The sequence below is a fragment of the Falco punctatus genome (assembly GCF_963210335.1).
Source record: "Falco punctatus genome assembly, chromosome: 3".
NCBI classification, from domain to species: domain Eukaryota; kingdom Metazoa; phylum Chordata; class Aves; order Falconiformes; family Falconidae; genus Falco; species Falco punctatus.
In genome coordinates this window covers 57,268,418-57,292,046 of record NC_137582.1, presented here as the reverse complement: position 1 = coordinate 57,292,046, position 23,629 = coordinate 57,268,418, and the positions used below count along the sequence as shown (strand labels likewise).

The following is a 23,629-nucleotide window of genomic DNA, read 5'->3' as shown; positions in this document are numbered from 1 at the left end:
CTATTAGAAAATCTGGTCTTTAAAGGAGCTGAGCCACACAAGAAGAAATTTCACAATAAACGTTTGTTCATTTTTGCAGGGCTATTGCAGACATTTACCAGTGAAGCAATGATTAACCTCCCATTGACTCAGACGGAGGTATCCATTGGATGTTGTTCAACCTGTGAATTGTTAGCACTGGGGTGATTTTACCGGTGATATACAAATTCCTATTTATTCTTCCTTCAGTGATACTTTGAAGATGGCGGTTGACTGCGGCTCTGAGGCGGCTGTCACAAGAAACAACAAGCACATCTATCGCTCCCCGACACGTCAAACTTTTAAAGGCATTTTCACTTCGACAACATCCTACTGACAAACCCCACCGGCTGCCGGCTCCTTCCCGCCTCCCTCTCACCGCAACGCGACGCCACCGCCACCGCCCCCGCCCCACTAGTCGCCTTCCGCGCATGCGCTCAGTCAGCCCCGGGCGGGAGGCGAGAGTGAGGCTCCGGCCCCGCCCAGGAGCAGGCGCGCCCCGCCCCGCCCCGCCCCGCCCCGCCCCGCTCGCGCCGCTGCCGGAGGCGGGACGTCTCCAGGACGTACGCGGCGCCGCGCGGGGGAATATGGCGTCATCGGCACGCGCCGCGGAGCGCCGTTCGGTTGGAGCGATGTCGTCGCCGCTCTTCAGCCTGCCCGAGGCGCGGCTCCGCTTCACGGTGAGCCCGGCCGGCCCGGAGGCTCGGCTCGCCTCCCTCGCCGCCGCTCGGAGGGGGACGGGGCGCCGCGTCTGCGCGCCGGTGCGGGGCTGTGCCTCAGCGGCCGCCCGCCTCCCTCCCCTTCCGCCAGGCCTCGGGCCGGACCGGGGCCCGCGGGCCCGGGCGCGGCTCCCGCTGCGGAGGGGCCCGGGCCCCCTGTAACGAGCGCTTAAGGCCGTATAAGTTTGGGGACGGGGCTTCATACCGGCTCAACCCAGCCTGCCCAGGGGAGGAGCTGCCGTTTAGTTTACTAAAATTAATGTAAAATAAAATGAAATTTAGAATATGGCGGGAATTCCGCAGCAAAACGACCGGTAGCGCGTTGAACTTCGCTCTTTTGCGCCTCTGCTGAATTACGCTTTTCTGTTGCCAGAGCAGGCGGGGCTGGCTTACCCAGGCCTCTGGATCCTGCCATTTACAGCCCAGTCTGTTGGACGAGGGGATGGGGTTTACACAAAAGTGGTGGCGGCAAAGACACTTGCTCTGTTAGCTTGATCTCATTACAGGATATAGTAATTTTTAGACCGCCTTGTTAGCAGGAATTGTGTCCCAGAACACTATAACCTGCCCGTGAGGCTGTGTTTGTGGGACTTGAGACTGTTGCAGGTGCCACACTGGTCGCAACAGTGTATTCCGTTGTGTTTCATTTAGCAATATTATTTTCACTGCACCGTTAGCCCAGGTTTGAGGTGTGATGCTCTGCTAACTCACATATCTGATTTGCTAGACATTTGTTATTTGCCCTACTTGTTACAAAGGTCTCTAAACTGACATACCATGTGTGGCAAATAGATTCCTTAGTATTTCTGTCAGATGTTAGATACAGGAAGAAGATCCTTTTGGTTTTGTACTGGTTTTGTAACTTTTCTTTCTTTACTTTTTGGTAGACATCCACCAGAGATGCTCTGAATAACAAAAGTATCAAACCGTTATTGAACGCATTTAACCAGATTCCTGGGAGGTAAGTAAATACTGCTTGATTTTAGAGGGTGCCTTCCAGATAACTTTTAGTAATCTTGTCTGTAATAGTTGGTACTAACAGATGTGGAATATTTGCATTTGCAGTGAAAATGAAAAGAAGTGTACCTTGGATCAAGCTTTTAGAGTTATTGTAGAAGAAGAAATAGTAAGTACTTTAAACTACTACAGCTTATTTCTTGATAAAGCTCAAATTTCTATTTGCAAGTTAATGTATTAATTTAACAGAAACTTACTTTAGTATGAGGAAACGCTGTTTATTAAAACCATGAATTATGTAAAAGTTCTCTAAATTAGACTGAATATAGATGATCAGAGGAGACTGGTAGATATAACAGAATGGCAGTATTTTACAGATACAACACTGAGAGCTGTTGACTAACCCTTTTCCAGCAGTTTTGTGTAGTGCTTACGGAAGTCTATGTCTTAAAATTCTAGTTCATAAATATGCATTATTCTACAACTATACGAGTGGGGTGGAGTGGATTGTCACTAGCATGTAACAAAGGTGCCTGTCAGCTTAAAAGAATGATGAAAGGAATCAAGTAATTTTTTTGTTGGTATTGCTTGAATGAATGAGCACGAATACAAGCTGGGCAGAGAATGGATTTGAGAGCAGCTCTGAGGAAAAAGACTTGGGGGTGTTGGTTGACAAGAACCTCAGCATGACCTGGCAATGTGCACTTGCAAAAGCCAACCATATCCTGGGCTGCACAGAAAGAAGCATAGCCAGCAAGTTGAGGGAGGTGATTCTGCCTCTCCATGCTGCTCTTGTGAGATCTTAGTTGGAGTGCTGCATCCAGATCTGGGGCTTCTAACATAAGACATGGGCCTCTTGGATTGAGTCGAGAGGAGGGCCACAAAAGTGATCAGAGGGTTAGAGCACCTCTCCTATGAAGACAGTCTGAGAGAGTTGGGGTTGTTCAGCCTGGAGAAGAGAAGGCTCCAGGGAGACCTTATTGTGCTCTTCCAGTACCTAAAGGTTGCCTGCAAGAAAGCTGGAGAGGGACTTTTTACAAGGCCATGTAGTGATAGGACAGGAGGAAATGGCTTTAAACTGAAAAAGAGTAGGTTTAGGTAAGATATTAGGAAGAAATTCTTTACTGTGAGGGTGGTGAGACACTGGACCAGGTTGCCCAGAGAAGCTGTGGATGCACCATCCCTGGAAGTGTTCGAGGCCAGGCTGGATGGGGCTTTGAGCAACCTGGTCTAGTGGAAGGTGTCTGTGCCCATGGCAGGGGGGTTGGAACTAGATGATCTTTAAGGTCTCTTCCAACTCAAACCATCCTGTGATTCCGTGAAGGCTGACTGTGTGGGATATTAATTGTCAGAGGTAGGTGACTCTCACTACACAGTAGGTATTGTAGGTCTTTAATAGCCAGAAGCAGTCAAGAAATGTTGCTTGCTCAATAAAAACTTTCTATTAAATCAGACCTATCAGTTAACTATATATTAATTGATGTTTTGGGGAGTTGAATGTCAGTATTTGTTTTAAATATGCCTGCTTGGAAACAAGAGTTTTCGTTTTGTTTGATATATTTAGGTCAGAATGCAGGAGTTTAATACTGTTTTGTTTGTTTAGATAAACAAAGCTCCATGTGAAAATCTCCTGGCAATTATTTCTCTTGCTATAGGTGGAGTCACAGAAGGTGAGCACCTTTCTCTCAAATCTGTTTGTAGTTTTAGGGACCATTTAGGGAAATTTTAAAATCTTGATTTTTGTAAGTCATCTACAGCAGTTAGCTTTTATAATATGTGGCCCTCAGACTAGTGGTTATTAAGCCTGTTTCACAAGAGGAATGAATTATAATATAATTACATTCAGTTATATATGTAAAATTTGCGTTGGAATCTTATTTGATTTGCTTTCTTTTTTTTTAATAAAGGAAGTTGCATGGTGTTGGTTGCAACATAATTAGCATTTTCTATCTTTGTCCATTACTGTAAAATGTTTAGAAGCCGCCCATCATAATTTCAGAGATGAGATCACTGAGGTGGATAGGTTAAATGACTTGTAGGTTTCTCTGTCAGTTGCTGGCAAGGCCAGAAATAATTTCCGGATATCTGCGATGGTCTCATAGTACTGACCTGTCAATACACAGCTGGTTTTTATGTACTTGAATCTGTTTCTGTAACTGGCTTTTGAGTCAGTAATCAGTGTGCTAATCTTTTCTGAAGAGGCTTTCATGCTCTTCTCTGTGTTTATTTGTTCACATGACACATTAAATACTTGCTTGTTCTAGTAAGTATAGCTCAACTACATAGGTGTTTTTTGAACTGTAGAATAACAAGACCTGTGATACTGAGGCAGCTACCAGGCTGCAGAGCGTGGCAGACAGACTTGGAGCACTGCTTTAGCTGTGCTTTACTTGAGGAAAAGACTTCATGCGTGTGTTTAGTGTAACTAGACTTAGAAGTTGACTTGCAGTCTGCAAAGAGATGCGATGTTGTTTCAGACTTTGAGGTTCTTAGAACAGTGATTCTTTATTTTTTGTTTTACCTTAGTGCAAAGCTCTTGTAAAGCTCATCTCCATACGTGTGCATACAGAAATAGCTTTAATGGGAGTCCACACTTCAGCCCGAGCTTTTTGTTAAGATTTGTAGCAACCCAGGAGAACTTTTTTTCTTTGTTTTTTAACATAATGTCCCTCAACTGCCATGCATCTTAAATACATTTCAGTTCAGATTTGCTGAATAAAATATTACATGTTCCTCACAGGTATCTGCACTGCATCAACCCCTTTTGTGCTTCTGGGGGATGTTCTGGATTGCCTGCCTTTGGACCAGTGTGACAAAATTTTCACTTTTGTGGAGAAAAATGTTGCTACATGGAAATCGGTAGGTGTTTCTCTAGAATGTGTTATAATTGTGCCAAAGCTTCTGTCGATCTGAACCATTTTTACACAGATTTTAACTGTTTTTGCATCTCTTTGTGTTAGAATAGTAATGTTGAGCACATTTTGTTCTGAGGCTTGAAAATGTCTGGGCAGCAGAGGTCAGAAAGTGAATAATAAAAGAATTCATAATTTTGATTGATCTTTTCTTTCTAACTCCTTTCTCCACAGTATACAGTGGTTGTCATATTTAGAAACTGTAAATTTAACTTCCAATGCACAATTCATATGAGTATACGAATCATATATGTAGATATATATCTCTTGACATATTATTCAGCTTCTTTCTCAGAGCTGCAGGAGATTCCTTCATCTTCAATTTCCAGGGAAAGAAGACTTCTTGGTCACTTCCTTAATGAGCTTTCCATTACAGGACTGTAGCAACAGTGAATATATTGCCCTAAAATATTTCTGCTCTTGAGTAACATTTGGTGTTTTGAGGCCTGTATGAGGGTTCTGTGCTCTTGCTGTGCCATGGTGCTGTAGCAGGAGAAGAGCTGCTGTGACAGGCTGCTGAGCTTCTTGTGCTGCAGGCGCTATTAATTACAGGGAATTCAGAGTCTCAGGCAGAAGTCCTAACCTGCCAGCATTTTAGTCCAAGATCATAAGAAGTCTTCAATCTTAGTGTCCTTGGCTTGCTCTTTGGCAGTACTGCCAGGAGCACAAGTGTCTGCAACTCTATAGGTAACACCTGAAAAGCATTCCAGTCTCTCTGTGTGTTCCTAACTTGAATTTCCTAACCACAACTACCTCCCATAGGCCTTCATTCATGCTGTTCTGTTTCAGATAACATTGTGTCCCCCAGTATATTCACAAACTGTTCTTTGTCATTAATTCAAGTCTCTATCAATTTCTTTCTTCTGCTGCCAAATTACTACTACTGTGAATGCTCTGAATCTTTTGTTTATTGCTCTTTGCTTACATCTATAAAAAAATGCATGGAATAATAAAGGTAATGAGTGTAAATAATTGTATGTTACAGGGGAAAAAATTGGACTCTGCTCATACAGTTCACTGTCACATGTGTTTTTCTGTATGGAGACTGGATGTAAATGTTGTGGTTTATGCCTTCTTGGAATTTGTGGGACTGTTTGTTTTATATTGCCTTTTTGTGAAACCTGCCTCATATAGGGGGAGATACAGATTTGGAGTTAACAGTTGGAATGACTCATACTTGCTTATGGCTTGTGATTGGATTAAAATCTGCTCAAGAAGGTTTTGTGATCTCTTAATGATCTAAATACCTTTACTGCATTTCAGAATACATTTTACTCTGCAGGGAAAAATTACTTGCTACGAATGTGCAATGGTAAGTTGTAGTTTTTCGGGCGGGTGGTAGGGAATTAAAGAACTCCCCATCTCAGCAAATGAAAGTGAATTTAATAATCTGATTTACATTCAGATGTGTCCAATATGTAATAAAGGTAAAAGGCAGATCACTCAGCAGATATTCATGAGTCTTGCTTATTAAAGTAGAAGTCATTCTGACCTTAGGGAAATCTCTTCATCAGTGGAGGTCGTTATAGAAGAACATCTAAAAAATTTATGGGCGTTGTTATTGCTGAGGAATATTAGAGGCTGTATTTGAGTAGGATTCATTTGAACTTATTTTTTATTGCTATTGAAAGTGTTAGGAGAATTGGTAGAATGCGTTGATCTGAGGAAGTTACTAGCATTTAAATTTACAAACTTAGCTTTTACAAAGCTACCTTTCATATAGCTATGTAGGTCATGTAACTAGCAAGTCTTGATTTCTAATGCATGAGAAATTGAAAGAGGGATAAATGTTAATATTCTTTACTCTTTACAATATTTAGACCTTCTAAGAAGATTATCTAAGTCACAAAACACAGTCTTCTGTGGAAGAATTCAGCTGTTCTTGGCTAGGTTATTTCCACTTTCAGAAAAGTCAGGTGAGATTTTTTGCATTTCATCACACTTAACATCTAACAAAGACTAAATGTGCTGAATCTTTTTAAGTTTATGATGGTTGCAGACCAAATTCAGTTGGAGAAAATTACGTTGCACTTTTACCGTAGTTCTTGTCTCTACCATTGATATTATGAGTGACTCATTTGTTGTGATTTCAGACACAAGTTTTGAATGCTATTTCTGAGAATTTAGTATCAGCATCTCATAAACAACTAACTGAACAGACTTATGAAGGTCACAGCTTCTAAGACTGACCCTTTGTTTTTCACAGGACTTAACTTGCAGAGTCAGTTTAACCTGGAAAATGTCACTGTTTTCAATACCAATGAACATGAGAGCACTCTAGGACAGAAGGTGAAAATTCCTTTGTCATTTTTCACTCATTCTGCAGTAAATGTCTAAGATTCTTTGCACAAAAATGTGCTACTGTGCTTAATATGTTGTTAATATATTAATAATATATTAATATATTAATATGAACTGTATGTTCATAATTTGGTTGTCCCTCTTCAAGACCAAGCTGCTGATTCTGGCAATAGGCATGTTACCTGGTGTATTAAACTGTGCAGACTTGGAGGGGAAAAAAGTCCATTTGATTGTGAGGGATAAACACTGTGACGTAATTACTGTACTAAGTTTCCCCCGCAGTGTACAGAGGATAGACCTGCCCCTTCAGCTTTTTTCAAGAGAAGTCAGGTTATCGTTGCAAAGTGTAGTAAGGTGTTAAGACAGGAATTTGGTGCACGTTTTACTGGAATAATACTTTAGAGATTTTCTGAATTACCAGCTTAAGCTTTCTGATCTAAAGCGTAATAGCATGTTTAAAATAAAGGACACGGTGAAAACTCTATGCAAATTATAGTGGCACTTGTATAAGTTTTAAATTATTTTTCGTGTTAGCACACTGAGGAGAGAGAAGAAGGAATGGACGTAGAAGAAGGTGAAATGGGAGATGATGAAGCACCAACCAGTTGGTGAGCTTACAGCAAGTTTAAAAGCTGAAACAACTTCATGAAGTGAAAGTAAAGAATTGTTTGGGAAATACCCTTAAATGCTGTATTTGGAATTTTACTTATCTCCTGCCCTCTCAAGATTAAATACAGCCTAGTAGAGAGGAATCTACAGAGTTATTTGAAGAAGTTGTGTACTCTGTCTGAGAACTGCTGCTGTTCTCTCTTTTTGACAATTTTCCGAATTATCTTAGCAGAACAAATTTTGTCAAGATGTATTCAGGGATTCTGGCTATGTGCTGTACATGCTTTTAGGAGAAAAAGCTGTGCTCGTCTTCATTCCCCAGATAGTGAAAAACTTCTAAGATCCCTTTTTCTTACTATTTTTACTTTTGTGGTGAGAAGGTAACAACAGACTGGATGGAAAATTCTTTTAAAGAGACAAATTCTGAAGTATAGATTTCTCTGTAAGGGCTCACTACTGACTTATTATTTCACTTACAAAATGAGTAATATTTTCTGAAATTGCACATTCCTGGGCAGACTCAAATTGAATATATCTCTTTCAATATTGTTTGTTGGTTTGTGTTTTTTTTTTTCCCCCCAGTTCCATTCCAATAGATTATAACCTTTATAGAAAATTCTGGTCACTTCAAGATTATTTTAGAAATCCTGTGCAGTGCTATGAGAAGGTATCATGGAAAACTTTTCTTAAGGTAATCTTGAGTTCATGTTTTCAACCATTCAGCCCAAGTGAAAATCACCATTTACATGAGTAGGAGAGTGACTGTGTAAGCATGGAACAGTTCAAGTCCTCGTGCCATTGAATAATAGTGCACAAAGAAATGCGTTTTGCTGTTTTCCAAAGTGAATCTTTGATGGTAAACAGTATATTAAGATGTGCAGTAAATCCCCTAATAAAACTTGTGTTAGTCAATAACAGAAAGACATCATATGTTATAACAATGTCAGACAAAAAGCAGAACTTGTGGGTTTGGGGTTCTTTTTTCCCCCGCAGAAGATAATACCTAGACCTAGATCATAGAGTTGAATAGTCATACTGATCCCAGTGGGATCCTAAAGATGATAGGTTTCTAATGAAGCAAATCTCTTTATAGAAGCAATGACTCTAATGTCCCTTTCAGCCAGCTGTTTCAGTTTTGCTTAGTATGACTGTTGAGGATAATTTATTGCTAAGCTACTGTGTCTTCACAATTTGTCACTGTTTAATAGCAAGAAGCCTTGTTTTTAAAATTGTCATTCTCTGTGTTCTGGTATTAAGATGTAACATCTGCTCAGACATTCTAATACAAATCTAGTCAATGAGGTCTACATTCTCAGCTTTCAAAAAAACCCGAAACCTCGTGTGTGGTTCAGAGAAACTGGACACAAGGTCAGGCTTAAATCTTTCAGATGAAATTTTTGAGGTTTTCTTCATTGCAGCTTTAAGACTGAATTGATTTTAAGGGTAGTAGTGCAAATTTAACTCTCACTTATGTGCCTTTCTTTGTATGTATTCTGAACAACTTAAATTGGGTTTGAATATAGCACTGTTATCATGTGGACCTTTTTTCTTCATAACATCTAAACAACAAAGCAGTTGCGCACTGTTCACAACCCATAACATTGTTTTTCTTAGCGTATTTTAAATACTCCAAATGATAAGATGTTCTGAAATGATAAATAACACTTTCACTGTCATTTGTGGTGTTCAGAGAAACCCTACATACTGGTGGCAAATGGGTTGTTTCAGCTGGCTGATAGCAGGTTTACAATTGATTTTACTTGCTTGGCACTAAGTCTAGTGTAAGTTCTCTTTAACTACAAAGTTTTTGTATTATTTTGATGTGTTAAATAACTGTTTTATAGTACTCAGAAGAAGTTTTGGCTGTTTTCAAAAGTTACAAATTGGATGACACTCAGGCTTCCCGAAAAAAGTTGGAAGAACTAAAAACAGGAGGAGAACATGTATACTTTGCAAAGTTCCTAACTAGTGAAAAGGTACGTGATTTCTTTTCTCAGAGTCGCAGACTAGTTGAGACTGGAGGGAACTTGTGTCTAGTTCAGTCTCCCTGCTCAAAGCTCTCAGCTAGAGCATGTTGATCAGTGTGATGTCCAGTTGGCTTTTGAATGTTTCCACAAGTAGAGACTCCACAGTTTCTCTGGATATCCTGTTACATTGTTTGATCACTTTATTTAGATAGATTTGTTCTCTTCTTTTTTATTTTATTCTTTCGTTGTGGATGGATTGCCTCTGATAATTGGTGATTCAGGGACTTTATTTTGGGAATAAAAGTCTGCAGTAAAGCTGGCATACATTATTGTGTTTGATTTGTAATGTTACATTTAGAAAGGGAAGTTAAAATAGAGTATTTGAAGATCTGTTGCTTTTTTTATTGCCTGTAGAATTACATTTTCAGAACTTGGCTGATGATGTGCTGACTCTGTATTTTGCCTCATAATGGTCTTGTTTAAAATTGCTTTGAAAAAGATCTTGAGAATTTTTAATTCTGTTAATATTAACAGAATTAATTAACAGAAACCTGCCCCTTAATAGCTAAACAGCAATAACAGCTATAAATTCAAACTAGCGCATTCCAATCAAATCTGTTATCTTGAACCCTTCGGGCCCCACGCTGGGTGCCAAAAAGGACTGTTGTGGTTTAACCCCGGCTGGCAACCCAGCACCACGTAGCCACTTGCTCACTCCCCTCACCCAGTGGGATGGGAAGGAGGATCAGAAAGCAATGTAAAACTCAGGGGTTGAGATAAGAACAGTTTATTAGGTAAAGCACAAGCCGCGCACGCAAGCAAAGCAAAGCAAGGAATTCATTCACTACTTCCCATGGGCTGGCAGGTGTTCAGCCATCGCCAGGAAAGCCGGGCTCCATCACATGTAACGGTTACTCGGGAAGACAAATGCCATAATGCCAGATGTCCCCACCTTCCTCCTTCTTCCCCCAGCTTATATACTCAGCATGACGTCATATGGCATGGAATACCTCTTTGGCTAGCTTGAGTCACCTGTCCCGGCTGTGTCCCCTCCCAGTTTCCCGTGCCCCCCAGCCCTCTGAATGGCAGGGCCCAAGGAACTGAAGAGTCCTTGATTCAGTATGAACATCACCCAGCAACAACTAAAAACATCAGTGTGCTATCAACATTAACATTGTTCTCACATCAGAGCCAAAACACAGCACTGTACTAACTACTAAGAAGAAAATTAACTCTATCCCAGTGAAACCAAGACAGTCACAAATACAAAGCTTGAGTTTAATTCTCAATTCGTCTTAGTTTTGGAATAATATGTACCTTTAACTTCTAAATGTATGCATTAGTAGATGAGAGAAAGCAAGTTTCAGTGCAGCATAAGCCTTTGACCTGTGAATAGAGAATTTTAAAATAATATAGTATAGTAGGTGTAGAACTGGTTGCTTAATTGACACCCAATAGTCAAAGGCCTTTTTCATTAAAGGATCTGCAAATGTTCCCTTTGTGTGATCTATCATAGTGCAGCGTATAGGGTAGCAACTGAGCAGTGTATCACTGCGCAAGTGTTGATGAGAGTGTATGCCTCTGCGGTAGCTGAACCCTTATGTTGGAGCCAGCAGTTCATAGGGAAGGGGAGCAGGCTTTCCTTCAGTTACTGAAATACTTGAATATTTGTTTTTCCAAATTCTTGTTTGCTTCAAAGTGATGTTCTTAAATCTAGCAGTATAAAACTAGTTAAACAAAAAGCTAGGGATACAAGGTGGTTCCTTGTGCTTTTAAGAAATTGATTTCATTAGAAATTTTGATACTTCTTCCTAAATTGTGCTAGATGACAGTTTACCCATCTTAGTACCTTATGAAACGCTGTCCTGAAAGTATAGTTGATAGTGAATAGAGCTTCTCTAATGACTTAGCATAATCTTGTAAAAATAGTCTTCATTGGGTTTATCTGAAAACATCTGCTGAATTTTTTTCACTTACACATGTTTAATCTCCTTAATGTGTAATTTTTTTGTTGTTGTTTAGCTGATGGATTTACAGCTGAGTGACAGTAACTTTCGCCGACACATCTTGTTGCAGTATCTAATATTATTTCAGTATCTAAAGGGACAGGTCAAATTCAAAAGGTAATATGGAACTTTTTTATTTTGGGGATGGAGAGCTAAGAACTTGGAGATAAACCAAAATATTTTGAAAGAGTTTGTCTCCTTGTTCTCAGGTTCTTGTGAAACTTGCAGAGCCTTGGATTGGTAAACATCCTGTGTTTTTTGTTGTGTTTCTGTTTTTCAATTCCAGTTCAAACTATGTTCTAACAGATGAACAGTCTCTTTGGATTGAAGATACTACAAAAGCAGTGTACCAGGTTAGTACAGTAGATACTTTATAAAAATTACATGGAAGAATATTTACCATGTAATATTATATCAGCCACCTTTGAAGCAGTAACCACCATGTTCTTGGAGGGTTTTTTTCTACATACTTTATTATTTTCTAAATTTTTTTCTCCCTCCCAATCATAGCTTCTTTCAGAAAATCCTCCGGATGGTGAAAGATTCTCAAAAATGGTAGAGGTAAGTACTTTGGTGCCTGTCTGAACAAAGTATATAGCATGTAAAAAGGCAGTGTCGGTTTAAACTAGCTTTTGGAACATAGATGTCGTATCTGAGAGAACTTTTATCTCATCTCTGTAAAAAGATCTCATAACAGCTTTTTGTTTTGTAATCATGGTTTTCCCATGTTTTCATTATTGTGCGTTTCCATTTCTACCCAGGAGAAGGGAAAAATGTGCACATGTAAATACAGGAGACACTGGTTATTGGGGAAAAAAATATTTTAAAAGTCTTTGCAGAAAGGAGTGCTGTGCCCAAAGACATGGGAAAAAGATGCAAGTGAAATTAACAAAAGTTGTTTTCTTGCTTTCATCTTTTCCTTTACTTTGGCTCCCTCTATTTTCTTGTTTAGAGAAGGAGAAATAATAAAGCCTTTCCCACATTTACTGAAGAGAGGAGATACACTAGGTTTGAATAAACTAAACCAGTTGTCTAAGATAACACTGATGACCTTCAAAATAGTGGCTGAAATACACACACTAGAACAAAGTTTTCCCCTTAGTTTTAATAGCTCAGTTAAAAATTTTGAGGTCAACTTCAAAGATTATTATGACCCTAATAATGTGCAGTATTATGTTTCTCCAGCATATATTAAATACTGAAGAAAACTGGAATTCATGGAAAAATGAGGGCTGCCCAAGCTTTGTGAAAGAAAGGTAATTCTGTTATGAAGTAGAAGCTTGCTGCTGCTTGTTTGAAATGCTGGTGCAGCTTTGGAATATGTACCCGTGGTGTATGAACGTTAATGTTCTTTGCATAATGTTCATGCAGCTTTGAGATTTATATAGTTGGATGTCCCTTCTGTGTGCAGAAGGCTCTTTGATTTCTGCCAAAAGTCTTAAGGCTTCATTACATCAGTGAAGAGGTGGTTATGAATGTGCGGGGTCTCAGGAGAGCATTCCTCACTGTCTCATACCAAGAATCCAGTGACTGAGGAGACTGGAGCAAGTTATCTCCGATTCTGCCTTCAGCAGATGCTAGGTTGAAGAAGTTAGTGCCTGACTTTCCCATATACTGCTTTGCATTGCCTCTACTGAAGCTTTTGGCATTACGGCTTTGGTGGGGCGTTTTTGTGTAACGGTTCTCCTCTTATGCACTTTATTAGGTTTGCCACTTTGTGGTGATTGCTTACCTGAAAGGAAATCGTGATTAGGTGGCTTTTGCCATTGAAAGGTTTCCTGTGTAATTAGTTACTAACTAGTGGCAAAACTTGAACTTTGACTCCATGTGTCTACTTAACTATCTTGAGGTTGGTGACCAAACATTCCTCTTCCATCCTTCTTCATTCTGCACACAGACTGTAGCCCCTTCGTGGTAAGGAGCATCTGTGTCGTTATGCCTTTGCAGATTTCCTTTTATGAAGTGATCAGGTGGAGCCACCTCTTCATGACTTCAGCTGTTTGTGAAAAAGGGGGAGGGGGACTGTGAGAAGAGAGAAATTACTATAGTGGGGAGGTGGGGAGCAAGTAAAATAATGAAATTTGACTTTTATGAATGTTCTGTCTCCTTTAGATCTCAGCCAGAGTTTCAGCTTGGGTAGGTCTTACCATAATCTCAGTGGTCTGGGATCACCGTGATCTCTGGGGCCTCTGATCCCATGAAATCAGGTGCACCTGGGGAAAGAGAACTTGCAATCATAGAGCAGATGATCCCAGCAGCAGGGTAGAGCATACTTATGTGCTGCTGGCATAAATGTGATTTGCTTCTTTTTCTATATTGGGACTTTTATGATCAACATTTAAATTTGTGACTGAACTAATTTTAATGTCTGGCAAATCCCCTTCCTTATCCTTACTTTACATTCTCTCTCTCCTCTTCCCTTTGCCTCCTTCCACTCCTAGAATCCCAGTTCTTCTGAATACTTCCATTACAATTTAACCATCTGAAGTGAAATGGCTTGATTTTGTTCTCTACGCATTTCTCTACATATTACTGGTTTGATACTAAAGGGCACTTTTTTTCTTTAGACCTCCTGATTCTAAGCCAATGAGGCCTGTGAGAAAGAGGCCAGCTCCAGAAGACTTCTTAGGAAAAGGACCAAACAAAAAAATCCTTATGGGGAAGTATGTTGGAATTTTTTTTCCTTTACAGGGTTTCTGGGGGTTGGTTGGTTAGTTGGTCTGGGGGGCTTTATGGTAGTTTTTTTTGCCACTGACTGTTTTTTGTAGTCAGCATTTTTAAAACTTCCTTGCTTTAGAACTGCTGGGAAAGAACAGCCAAGGGATATGTCATTCTTTTAAAACCTGCAGTAGGCTTCCTTTCCTTACAGTCATCTCTTTAGGTCCCTTTTAAATAGTCTGTAAGTTACAGGCTGAAAATCAGTGGTTTGTACTTGTCGGATCAGTTTTTACGCTGTTGTCCTCTTCCTGTTTTTGCTTAAAATGTATGTGTGCTGTGGGTTTTAAAATAACATCTACTAGTATTTTAGCCCTGGGGCAAAAAATTCTTGATACATTCCCTCCAATAAAAGTGCCATATTTTGCATGATACTGATTGCTGCGTTTTTCCACTTCCTTCTTTAGAAGAAATGAGTCTTTTCATTGTAATGGTTTACCCAACCTAGATGTAGAAATTTTAACCTTGTCTTGAGCTTCAAGACCTCGTACTGAGTGTTTTGTAAAATGTCCCCTCTGAAAAAGCAATAAATTATTTCATTTATCAAAACAAAATGGCCTGACCTTAGCTAATTTGGAAGGAGAGAGTTTTTTACTGTTTCTTACCGCAGATCAGCAAGAGATTGTAATAGAATTTAATACATAATTTTCCTGATTTGCAACATCAGATGCGATTTCTGTCTCTTCTAGTAATCGCTAAGATGTATGTATTACAAAGTTTGTGTGGTGTGCTTTATTATAAAGGCTCTGGGGTTAGAATTTCTGTAGTGTTGTTTCACATGTCTCTCTTTGAACGATGAACATGGAGTGATACCAATGATGAATGTGGAGTTTGATAAGTGTTTTGCCTCTCTTTTTCAGCGAGGAACTGACCCGCCTTTGGAATTTATGTCCTGATAACATGGAAGCTTGTAAATCTGAGAGTAGGTAGGTACGCCATTGTCTAAAGCTAACTTTAAGCACTCTTAATTACACACAAGATTACAATTATAAAAAAATTGGCATAAGGAAAGTATATAAGATGGTGCTACATGGTATGCCATTTTGCTGTGTGTTTTGAGAGAATTTGGTTGTATGAATCTTTGTCTTGAAATCTCCTTACAGTTTTCTTCACTAGTGTTTATGCTTTGAGTAATATTCATTGCTTGGTAAAGTAAAATCTAATCTAAAAACCAGATGGAAACTTCCATTTGGTAGAGCGTGATTATGCAATTAATTACTTTATATAATAAAGGAAGGTTGCCAAGTGTGGCTCCAATGAGGTTAGCATGCCATTTGGCTGTGATGTTCAAGCAGGCATGTGTGTTGAGCAATACTAGATAAGAGGTAATTGGTTAACAGGCATTGTTTCAGTGCATACCGGATCTGCCAGTGGTGTAGACATAGAAAAATACAATTATTAACCCTTCTGCTTGCACAGTTGTAGAAAATACTGAAAATGTACTTTCTATGTAACTGTCTGTCCGTTAAAGATAGTGTGTTCCCTTTTTGTGCAGACATGATACCTAGTTTGAAAATCTGGAAATGGAATGAGACAGTTCCTGAAGAGAGCTTTGCTTGTAGTGGCTGTAAAGGCTGGGTGCCTGGGGGGAGGTGCTAGCTGTGCAGATGTCCTAAGTAGAGGAAATGCTTTTCCAATTGCAAGTTTCATAATTTTCTTCCAGCTCCTATTCCAATTGCTTTTAGAGACCAAAACTAAACAAATGGAGATAAACCAAGAAAATGCATGCCATGGTAAACAGGAAAGAGAAGATCCAGGGGGATCTGGATTCAGTACCAAGTTTTATTGTAGATTTTGTGACTGAATGTGGTCAAGTGACTGTAACTTTTTGCTTTGGTCCCTCGTGTCTTCATTCAAATGGGGTAATACTTCCTTACCTGTCGTCTTTGTAGATAGCTGTTCTTGGGTTAATATAGCAGGTTTCAAATCAGATGTGGTTTTAAGATGCTGGCTTTGGTTCCAGTAGTCAGTGATACTACACTTAAACATGCATGGGGCACTGCTTTCATGGCCCAAACATGTTTTTCAAAACAAAATTAAAGTGAATTTATAGACCAGTGTGCTTCCCCCCTTCCCCCAACTGATCGCTAGTTCTCTTGTAGAAACAGATGTGTCTGTCAAACATTAGGTAGGAGAAATACGTGCCATTATGAGCCTGCTTTGCACCACTGATAATCTTGGCTCACAGTAACCTACAGCTCTTAAGTAATCTGTATTGCTTACTTGTAGTCTTCAAAGCAGCAAACTGTCCTGATCATTGTGAATATTATTTTTGTTATATTTTTAGGTAGTTTCCTTATATACTGGTTTGAATACCTTTCAGAAGCAACCGCTACGTGTTCTAAGAGCAGAAACATCAGTCACCTTTTTAGTATGTCCCGTATGAACCATCAATACTGTCTTTTAAATCACAGAACAACTGAGGTGGGAAGGGACCTCTAGAAATCCTTGCTCAAAGCAGGCTCAGCTACAGCAAGTGGCCTAGAACCTTCCCCAGTCAGGTTCTGAATGTTTCTCCAAGAGTGGAAGTTCTGCAGCCTTCCTGGGCAATCTGTTCTAGTGTTTGGTCACCCTCACAGAAAAGTTGGGGGACATTTTTCTGGTGCCTAAGTGGAATTGCCTGTATTTCAATTTGTGCCAGCTGCTGCTTGTGTTTTCACTGAGTAGCACTGAGTCTGACTCTTCCTTGCTGCCCCCATCAGGTATTTACTGCCCCTGAGCCCTCTCTTCTCCAGGGTAAACAGTCCTAGCTCCCTCAGTCTCTCCTTGGGTGTCAGATGTTCCGATCTGTGCACAGCCTTTTGCATGGCCCCATGTCTGTTCTGGGGAGTCCAGAACTGGACCCAGCACTCCACATGTATCTTGCCAGTGCCGAGTAGAAGGAAAGGATCGTCTCTCTTGACCTGTTGGTAACCCTCTTAATGCGGCCCAGGGTGTCACTGGCCATCTTTGACAGAAGGACGCATTGCTGGCTCGTGTCTGCGGTGATGTCGTTCACCAAGACCTTTTCTGCAAAGGTGCTCTCCAGCCAGTCAATCCTCAGCCTGTGCTCGTGCCTGGAATTGTTCCTCCTGGGCAGGACTTGGCATTTTCCTTTCCTGAACTTCATGACATTCCTGTCAGCCAATTCCTCTGGTCTGTTGAGGTCCCTCTGGCTGGCAGCACAACCCTCTGGTCTGTCATCCACCCTTCCCAGTTTTACAGCTGAGGGTGCACTCTGTCCCATGGTCAGTAGGGTCAGTAATGAAGGTGCTAGCTAGTACTGGCTCTGCTATTGAGCCCTGGCACATGCTAGTGACAGGCCTCCAGCTGGACTTCATGCTACTGATAACATCTCTTTGAGCCCAGGAGTTCAGATGCTTTTCAGTCCACTTCAAATAAATAAATTTCTCCTGATGCCTGTAGACTTTGGATCTGTATTGAATGTACTTTAACTGAAGTACCTTCAGCAGAAGGTACAAGAATCACCATGGGGGATTAAATGGACATGTTTTGAGCAAGTCGGGGAGCCACTAAGATGGGATCATTAATTACAACATTAAGCTGCCTAATACTTCCCCCCCTTTAAAATTAGTGATCATAAATAATTGAAATTGTGGAGTAATAGTAGTGTTGCTTTCTCTGGTAGCAGATGAAGCTGAAATGGCAGGGTGGGGCGGTAAAGAGGTTGTGTTTTACTTGTCTTGTCCTGTCCTGTCAGATTGCACAGAACTAACAACCATTGTAGGCTTCTGAGCTCTTGTGAGCTGTGCAAGTGGCAGCATGTTTCTAATGCAGCCAGTCAGTTGTTACAGGTATTTTTATGAAAGTCTCATTTCCTTATTACCAGAATTCTTGTCTTGCATCCCATACTCTTTTCTTCGCCAAATGCTACTGACAGATGCTTGTGTCACCTTCTGGTATGGCAGAAGGTTTAAATGCATATAATGGGCAGTGCTAGCGACTACTGGTATGCTTCAGTGGTTATGCAGTATATAATTTTATAGCAACATGTATCAAACAGATTCTTTGCTTATTTGCAGTCATTAAATTTGAGTAGGTTGGGTTTTGGTGTGCGTTGTTTTTTTTTTTTCTTCAGTGAATAAGCTTGAGATGTGTATGAAGGTGTTGAAAACCAGCTATTTTACAGTAGATTGTGAGGACTGTTAAGCTCCTTAATTTATTTTTTAGGGAATATATGCCAACGTTGGAGGAATTCTTTGAAGAAGCTATTGAACAAGCAGACCCTGAAAACATGGTTGAAAATAAGTATAAGTATGTCAGTCTTTCTTGTGTTTCACTTTATTTTGATCTCTTTGTATGTTTGGATTGTTAAAGAAAACAGACTGTTCTCTGCATTACTAATATCTGTGCAGGACTCCAGTAATGTGCCACAGATTTATAAGTTTGGACAGTGATATTAATTAGTAAACGCCTCACATCTTTTTCTGTGCTTTTATAGATGTCAGATGGTTACCAACCAAACTTGTATTTTATTACAGGGCTGTGAACAATTCTAACTATGGCTGGAGAGCGTTGAGACTTCTAGCACGCAGAAGTCCCCACTTCTTCCAGCCAACAAACCAACAATTCAAGAGTTTACCTGAATACCTAGAAAACATGGTAATCAAATTAGCCAAGGAGCTGCCTGTAAGTAATATTATCCTATAATAATAAATGTGGAATTCATTTAACTTCCTGCTTGTCTCTCTGCAGTCCATTTGGTACGTGGGGAGGGAAGGGGCAAAAACACATGGGAGAAAAAAAAACCTTGTACACTAAAGTAAAAATTACAAATAAAATTGGTCTAATTATGAAGATCCCAGTAACACCAAACTGAATAACATTGACTAACCAAGTAAGTGCGGAGCTCTGCCTTGTGTTCTGTGAAAAAGCAGCTGTGGCAATCCCATTGGTAAGCTGGAATATATTTGTACCCAGCTACTTGGGTTCCAGGCTGCAGTGCAGACTACTTTTACTTAAGGTGCACGGTGGTGTTATGGCTCACGAATATCAGTTGCTGTGGCTACTGGTTTGGCAGTAAAAGGGGCAGGGTGTGCAGCCAGAGGTACTGTGCTAAGTGTTACCAGAGCTTTGCAGCAAGATTTACCAAAGCTTTCCTATCAGCTCCACTACTTTTAAAATACGTAAAGAAAAGTAGATTTTGTAGAGCGGTAAATTTAAGGCATTAACCCTCTGCACGTTCAATGGTACAAATTTGGGGTCAGGGACGGGTCTCTTCTCATTGCGTATAAAGTGATCTGAGAGAAATTAACAACTGGGGAAAGGAGCATTTTCTAAACCCCTAAGTTAGCACACAGCCTAGCAATTACTTGCGGATATGAACCCATGCTTCTGTGTTTGAGACCTTCCTTATCTGTAATGTGAAACTACTGAGATGTAAAGGTTGGACTGTAATATATAGGTTTTTTGTTTGTTCAGCCATCAGAGTTGACTAGATGCTAATAGCATTTTTAGAAGAAATACTGGGAGGGGAAAGCTGTTAATATATTAAGGTATTACTTTATGCAGTATTCCTGGTGGTACCGCTGTCACGTGCCAAACGTTACGGCAAGAAGCAAATACATAGGTAAGGCCTGTGATTGAAACATCAGAAAAGAGGAAGCCTTTTGTTCATCTTGGCTGATCAATAGCTAATTCAGAGAACAAAAAGTTTGTTGTTTGCATATTTGTTTGCCACCTTTAAGAAGCTGGAAAGTACAGAAAACTTGAGTGAGGAATAAAATTAGTGAAGAATAAATAAATAAATAAATAAAAATAAAAAAACCTTCCATCAGCAGTGGTCTTATAGAAAGTTTGTTATTTTTTAAAGTAAGTAATAAAGCTAGGGATGTACTGCTTAGTTGTAGTTACTATGAAAAGGAGAAAATCCTGTGAAGTCAGTGAATACTTTCATTAGATTTTTATTTATTTTGTTTTAGTTAGTACTGTTTTATTAGAACACTTGTTACTGGTGGTTTGGAAACAGGAGGCTATAGGGGTTTTCTGGTTCTTGTATGGGATCATGTCAGGTTTTCCATTCTAACATACATTCCAGGGACAATCACAGAGCTGCAAAATTTCTCTTTAAACACAAAATTCATCCAGTGATGTTTAGTTCTGTCATTGTAGCCTCCTTCTGAAGAAATAAAAACAGGCGAAGATGAAGATGAGGAAGATAATGATGCTTTATTAAAGGAAAACAATGAAAGTAAGATTTGCATGTTCTCAGTCTTTTCAGTTTCTCTCTTGATGTGTATTGTAAAAGTTGTGTTTTCACATCGTTTCTACTGAGGGTCACCAGTCCTGGTTACCCCAGCACTTCTGTCTTGAACCAGCATTCGTACCAAGAAGTGCAGCCTTTTCAGGACACAGGGCACAACCAGCAGCTCTCGGTCTTGTGGCCTGCAGTGCTGAAAGCATCCACTTTCATTAGGAGCTTCTTCCAACCTTTTTCCTGCTACGTGATGTATGTTTACAGTGTTAGTAGGTGTTTATAGCTAAAATGTCAGCATTGCTGTGTAAAAAAAAACAAAACAAAACAAAAAAAAACAACCAACAACCAACAAAAAACCAACCAACCTACCCAAGTGTTCTTTCTGCCCTTTAATTGCCACGGGTAAGTGCATCCCTCTAGCCCCTGCTGGAGTGGGTAGTTATGGGACTTTCAGAAATGGATATATTCCAACTCTAAGAACTTTACGTGCTCTTCATTTAAAACATCTTAAAGGCAAAAGCTTCTCTGTGAGAAAAGCAGCCTTCCTGACAAACGTCATCTCTTATTAATTCCTCTTCAAGAACCAGTCATTTCATTTTTGTACCTTGCCTGTGACCCTGATATGTCATGCTCCTAAGTGTCCTTCCCTGTGTCCTGTGTCTGTGAATCTGCTGCCTTCCATCCTCATCCATGCCTTCATCTCCTGCGTGTTGCATCTCTCTGTGTTAGCCCTTGGATCCAGCATGGGCAAATGGGATATGCAGGACGTGTGGAAGCCACACACTGGGTGCTGCTGGCAATTTTGTTGAAAGCTGCTTCTGTTAGTGGAAGGCCTTCTGTGGGCCTCTGTGCATCTCTTCTGTTGCCCTTTTCCACCCAGCACCTGACCTTTCCCACAGTCTCCTTGCCAGTAGTGAAGTTCTCTCCTCAGCTTAGCACTGCCTGACACAGCCTGACACAGCTTTCTTTAAATCTTGTCTTAAAGCAAAGATGGCAGAGCTGCAGTCCGCTATACACTGTTGTGCTTAGAAATAAGGAAAGTGATCTGAATGCTTTTGTTGTGGTGGTGGTTGTGATCTTCCCTTCTTTCCCCTCAAAGCAGTGAGTTTAGCTCAGATAAATGAGTGTGTAAGTACTGGAGAGAAACTTCCACTTCATGCCATCTGGCTCTTCAGGTGGCGTGAGGGTGAGTTATTTATTAAAATTAAGAATATTATCCATTTCTATGCATAAGCAACTTGGTCTTTAGGGGCTTTTCTTTAAAAGTGTGAAAGAAACAGGTAGTAAGCCATAGATTGTAGACCATGATAAGCGAGAAATGTGCAAACCCACCTGTGTAATCACTGTGGCACTTGGCTTCTCAGCAGAGCAGAGTATTCAGTGGCTTTTATGTTGGTGCCAGAGTGACAGAAAAATCCTTGAAGTACTGACTACACGTTAAGTTACTGTCCTATTCACAGTCCTGCTGCTGATAGGAACAGGAGGCTTTAGTAACTCAGTGAAAGGGAAGCACATTATTTTTTACCTGGGTTAATTCCAAGTGATGTGACTAAAATAAGTCCGACAGACACATTAAAGATCACTGTGTAATTTAATATTATAGTAGACTCATGCATTGAAAATTGCAGGCTGCCTGTCAAAATCCTTGTTTTCATTTGGAGCAGGCAGTTTGGATGTACCTGAGGCTTTAGCAGTTCTCTCTCAACGTAAAAAACAAGATTTTCTTTATCTTGGGCAAGAAGGGAGTCTCCTGAGACTCAGGCAACACATCGGTTCTCGGAGCTCGAGTGGGCTTTAACAACTAAAGGAAAGGTGTGAGTCAGTCTGTTAGTAAATAAATAGCAAGCTTAAAATGGGGCCGATCAGGGAAAGTATCTGGGGACTTTCCCTGTGTCTCACTGATTCTTTCTCTTTTTATTCCAGGTCCAGAGGTACAACGGGACAAAGCCATGACGGGTGAACAAATAGAGTTATTTGCCAGCAGGCTTGGGGAGCAGTGGAAGACCTTGGCCCCCTACTTGGAAATGAAAGATTCTGATATACGGCAGATTGAGCTGGACAGTGAGGACATGAAGATGAGAGCTAAGCAGCTGCTAGTTGCCTGGCAGGATCAGGAGGGCGTACATGCAACGCCTGAGAATCTGATTACTGCTCTGACCAAAGCCGGGTTAAGTGACCTCGCAGAAAGCCTAACCAATGACACTGAAACCAGCAGCTAACTCGCTTCAGATGCTAACTCATCATTTGGTTTTGGTGGTGGTGGTTGGTTTCAGTTGTGACTGTTATGGTTGTTGTCGCTAATTGTGAGCGTTTTGTTTATTGCTGTTACTATTGATGCTAGGTAGCATTTTTGATAGGTATTTTATGTTCAATAAACAATAAAACTTTTTCGTAATGCTGTTCAGTTATCCAGATTTTCTGAGAAAAGGATTACGTCATCCTGATTCAGAAAGAGGAAGCTTCATCTTGGATGGTGGAAAGGTGAAAGAGAGGATGGAGTCAAGGCAGCTTTAGGAGGATTTGGCATCAGCAGCGCTTGGGTCACTCCTGTTGGACGGAGCCAGCTGACAGCGTAATGGCCTGCTGTCTCTGTGTGGTTTCTCAGAGCGGGGGTAGGTGTGAAGGGCTTCCGAGTCATTGCTTGGGGTGGCAGGGAGCTGTAGACCATCAGAATGTACCTGTTCTTTGCGCGTCAGCTTTTGACAAAAAAGGGTTGTGGTGGAGATCCAAATCATAGTCCCTGTCAGTGAAGAACTGGTGTCCTCAGGGGTGCTGCAGTGTCCACTGGTCTGATGAAGAACTGGTTTCTCTCTGGACCTTGACAGTCAATAATTAGGGGGGATCCCATGCCTGGCTTTTATTAGTCATTAACTTTAGTCTCTGCATGTGTTTGGCTACGTAGGAACTCCCCCGAGTCACGCATGATAAGCAAGGTAATTTTTTTGTTCCAGTTCACTGTGAAATGACAACTGGTTTCATTTTAAGGATATGGCTATCTGTTGACGGGTACAAGCTGTTGCATGTAGCTCGACGTTTTCCCTCAAAAAGTGGAAGATTTTTGTGGCGTTAAGTGCTAGCTGGCTACAACTTGTTCTGTGGCTATTTCTTGCATCATGCCGAGCATTTGGAAAACTGTGGATCGGAGAACTTCCTCTTCGCAGAGTACTGCTTCAGTTGGTCATTAAATCATACCTGTGAATTTCCAGGGTGTTTAGCTACCAGCTCGGAG

General features: G+C 40.6%; 1 protein-coding gene across 1 annotated transcript; it reads left to right on the top strand.

Moving 5' to 3' along the window:
• The first annotated feature begins 544 nt into the window (after positions 1-544).
• On the top strand, positions 545-22,800 carry THOC1 (THO complex subunit 1). The gene is made up of 21 exons (XM_080380437.1): positions 545-698; positions 1,625-1,698; positions 1,803-1,863; positions 3,298-3,364; positions 4,435-4,553; positions 5,870-5,918; positions 6,427-6,522; positions 6,813-6,895; positions 7,442-7,515; positions 8,099-8,207; positions 9,361-9,492; positions 11,506-11,606; positions 11,776-11,842; positions 12,000-12,050; positions 12,675-12,745; positions 14,057-14,152; positions 15,065-15,130; positions 18,375-18,458; positions 18,686-18,833; positions 20,316-20,394; positions 22,324-22,800. The coding sequence occupies exons 1-21, from the start codon at positions 606-608 to the stop codon at positions 22,617-22,619; spliced, it is 2,016 nt and encodes a 671-aa protein (XP_080236563.1). The 5' UTR covers positions 545-605; the 3' UTR covers positions 22,620-22,800.
• The last annotated feature ends 829 nt before the right edge of the window (positions 22,801-23,629 follow it).

What these genes read in the sequence shown, in the direction of transcription:
- THOC1 (XM_080380437.1), top strand. Translation starts at nt 606, where the DNA reads ATGGCGTCATCGGCACGCGCCGCGGAGCGCCGTTCGGTTGGAGCGATG. An exon ending in AGGCGCGGCTCCGCTTCACG is followed by an intron (nt 699 to 1,624) that starts GTGAGCCCGGCC and finishes ACTTTTTGGTAG; the next exon opens with ACATCCACCAGAGATGCTCT. An exon ending in ATGTTGCTACATGGAAATCG is followed by an intron (nt 4,554 to 5,869) that starts GTAGGTGTTTCT and finishes ACTGCATTTCAG; the next exon opens with AATACATTTTACTCTGCAGG.